The following is a 3,035-nucleotide window of genomic DNA, read 5'->3' as shown; positions in this document are numbered from 1 at the left end:
GCACGTTCCGTCGCTCCACTGGTGCTGGGTGCAGGGCTGAGGGTGAACGTCTCGCTTTGCCCCTCCTCTGGCTCTCACCCCTTTAACCCCGGGGGAATCTTCCTTCTCCTGGGACCTCCTGGCCACTGTTTCACCTCAGTCATGGCTGGCAGCCTCAGACCCCCGCAGTCTCTCCCTGCTCCTTCTGATGAGCTGCCTGCGCCCTGGATCCACCAGCGCTGGGCAGGACTGGTTGCTCCAAACTGGAGTTTTCCCAGAGCTCACAACTGGTTTGGATCCTGGTGTCTGTTGGGGCAGGGGCTCATCCCAAGTCCCGTGGTCGGACAGGGAGCAGGCGTGGGCCCTTGTGTTCCGCTTCCTCTTTGCTGTTAGCTCTCGGTGTGCACCAGTCTCCGCGGCACGGCTGAGCTCCCCTGTGCCCTTTGTCCCCTACCCCTTGCCTCCCGCTCTCCAGGTGTCCCAGCTGCGCTGTGGTCTTTGGCGGGGTCAACTCCATCAAGTCCCACATCCAGACCTCCCACTGCGAGGTGTTCCACAAGTGCCCCATCTGCCCCATGGCGTTCAAGTCGGCCCCCAGCGCCCACGCGCACGTCTACACGCAGCACCCCGGCTTCAGCAATCAGCAGTCCAAGTAAGTGTTCCCGGTGAGCTGACGTCCCGACGGATCTCACCAGAAGAGATCACTCCTAACAAGCGATAGGATGAGGGGAAACGGCCTCAAGTTGCGCCAGGGGAGGTTCAGATTGGATGTTAGGAAAATTTCTTCACTGAAGGGATTGTCAGGCACTGGAAGAGGCTGCCCAGGGAAGTGGTAGAGTCCCCATCCCTGGAGGTGTTTAAAAGATGTGTAGATGCGGTGCTGAGGGACATGGTTTAGTGGTGGGCTTGGCAGTGTTAGGCTAATGGTTGGACTCGATGATCTTAAAGGTCTTTTCCAACCTAAATGATTCTGTGATTCCAAGAACCGGGAGCATCCTTGGTGAGTGGGACGTTGGGGGAAGAGCTCAGCACCTGCACGGGGAGTTGCATCCATCTCCTTTTTACTCTCCCATCCCTTGGCGTGGGTCAGACTGCACCCAGGGCTGCTCTCAACCCTCTTGCCAAAGAGATTCTTCCAAGATTCTCTTGATCCAAGCCCAGGCTGTGCCAACCATGATGGTTTTTTTTGCTCCGACAGAATGATTTACAAGTGTGCAATGTGCGACACGGTCTTCACTCACAAGCCCCTGCTCTCATCCCACTTTGACCAGCATCTGCTCAACCAGCGGGTCAGCGTCTTCAAGTGTCCGGACTGCCCGCTGCTCTTCGCCCAGAAGCGCACCATGCTGGAGCACCTCAAGGTAATGCCGTGGCCGGGCTCGGCGCTCTTTCCACAACCCCTTGATAGTAATATTTGGGAACTGTCCTTCACCGGGGGCATCTGAGGCTGGGTTAGGACTGTCAGCTCATCACCGACGCAGCAGGGCCCTCAGTTCACTTGTCCCCCACACCCCTGTCCCAAAGGCTGAGGAGAGGGGCCTGGGGGTGGGCAGGCTTTCCTTCTAGCCTGCTGCAGTGCTGGGGGGAAAATCCCGACCCCAAACAGCTGCCAACACCCTTGACTTTGCTTTTTCAGAACACTCATCAGCCCCAGAAGACCAAGGAAGACCTGGCGAAGAAGGCGGCCGTTCTGCTCACGCCGAAGCAGGAGCCTGTCGAAACCCCCGTGTCCAAGATCTCGGAGGAGTCGTCTTCCTCCACGGAAGAGGATGAGCCCCCCAGCTCCCCGGAGCTGCGCAAGACCAAGCGAAGCCGCTTCCAGCGCAAGACGGTCAACAAGTCGAAGGGCAGCGGGTGGACCTGCAGCGTTTGCCACTCCTGGTTCCCGGAGCGCGACGAATACGTCTCTCACATGAAGAAGGACCATGGCAAGGTGAGGAGAAAGCCAGGGGCTCTGGCTCTGCCAAGCCCTTGGGAATGTGGGCAGGGAATGTTTATGGCACAGAGCAGCGGGGCAGGACACCCGGGTTCCTTGCTGGGCCGGGAGCATGTTCTGCCACAGCCTGGACATTCCTTCTTCCCCCAGTACAAACCCGGTCAGGGTTGGGGTTTTGGGGAGCAGGAGCGTTACCTATTCTGGTGAACAGCAGAGAGCAGACACTCGTTATCCAAATATGCGGCTGTGGGACAGGCAAGGAGAGGAAATCTGAGGCAGCGCCGAGTTCCCTCGTCCGGCTTCTCCACACAAGCGGGGAGCCCCACTCTGTCCTCTCGGCTCCCTGTGCGGTACCCACCTGCCTCCTCGTTTTTTGCAGTCGGTGAAGAAGTTCCCATGCCACCTGTGCGAGCGTTCGTTCTGCTCCGCTCCCAGCCTCCGGAGACACGTGCGAGTGAATCACGAAGGGATCAAGCGTGTCTATCCCTGCCGGTACCCCAGCATCTTCTTCTGGGTTTGGCTGAGAAGAGGCGTCTGGTTTCATGGGGTGGCTCTGGTTTCTCCCGGTCAGGCTCTGGTGGGGAGGATAAAGCTGTGGATGGTTGAAGGGTGATGGGGACTGAACAAGTGTCTGGGAAGCAGGAGGGGCAGGAGGTATCGGGAAGGACTCCAGGGTTTTATACCCTCTAGAGGAAGGTGGCTGAGCGCGTTTCTGGTCAGAGCCGGGGGTCAGGATGCCGGAGCCAGCTTTCCCAGGGGAGCCAGGGCTCAGGGGCTGCACAGTCGTGCTGGAGCAGGCCTGGGGCTCGGCTCCGCGCTGCCGAGCATCGCTTCATTGCCTCCCTGCTCCGGCCCTGCAGGTACTGCACAGAGGGCAAAAGGACCTTCAGCAGCCGGCTCATCCTGGAGAAACACATCCAGGTGCGACATGGGATCAAAGTGACCGACCAGATGAAGAGCCAGGAGGTCGTTATCGCCCGGATAGGGACCGGCACCGCGCAGGTACGAGGTCTCTGTGCTCTCTCGGGGTGCTCGCAAAGGGCTGGGGGTCTTGTGGAAGTTTCGGACGGGGCTGAAGGCATCGCCGTGAGCCCTGATCCTGGTTTGCTCTCGCCTCCCC

General features: G+C 59.4%; 1 protein-coding gene across 1 annotated transcript in view; it reads left to right on the top strand.

Moving 5' to 3' along the window:
• The window catches only part of ZNF687 (zinc finger protein 687), a gene marked incomplete at its 3' end in the record, with an annotated part of 7,541 nt that extends 4,624 nt beyond the window's left edge, over positions 1-2,917 (top strand). Inside the window, exons 3-7 of the mRNA XM_009695724.1 lie at positions 455-631; positions 1,178-1,340; positions 1,616-1,912; positions 2,295-2,407; positions 2,776-2,917. Of these exons, the coding sequence (XP_009694026.1) occupies positions 455-631; positions 1,178-1,340; positions 1,616-1,912; positions 2,295-2,407; positions 2,776-2,917 (892 nt within the window). The remainder of the gene's footprint in view (positions 1-454; positions 632-1,177; positions 1,341-1,615; positions 1,913-2,294; positions 2,408-2,775) is intronic.
• Between the last annotated feature and the right edge of the window lie 118 nt (positions 2,918-3,035).

This window comes from Cariama cristata, unplaced genomic scaffold (assembly GCF_000690535.1).
Source record: "Cariama cristata isolate BGI_N322 unplaced genomic scaffold, ASM69053v1 scaffold22072, whole genome shotgun sequence".
Classification (NCBI taxonomy): domain Eukaryota; kingdom Metazoa; phylum Chordata; class Aves; order Cariamiformes; family Cariamidae; genus Cariama; species Cariama cristata.
Note: the sequence above shows the minus strand (reverse complement) of the source record. Positions and strands in the feature narration are given on the sequence as shown.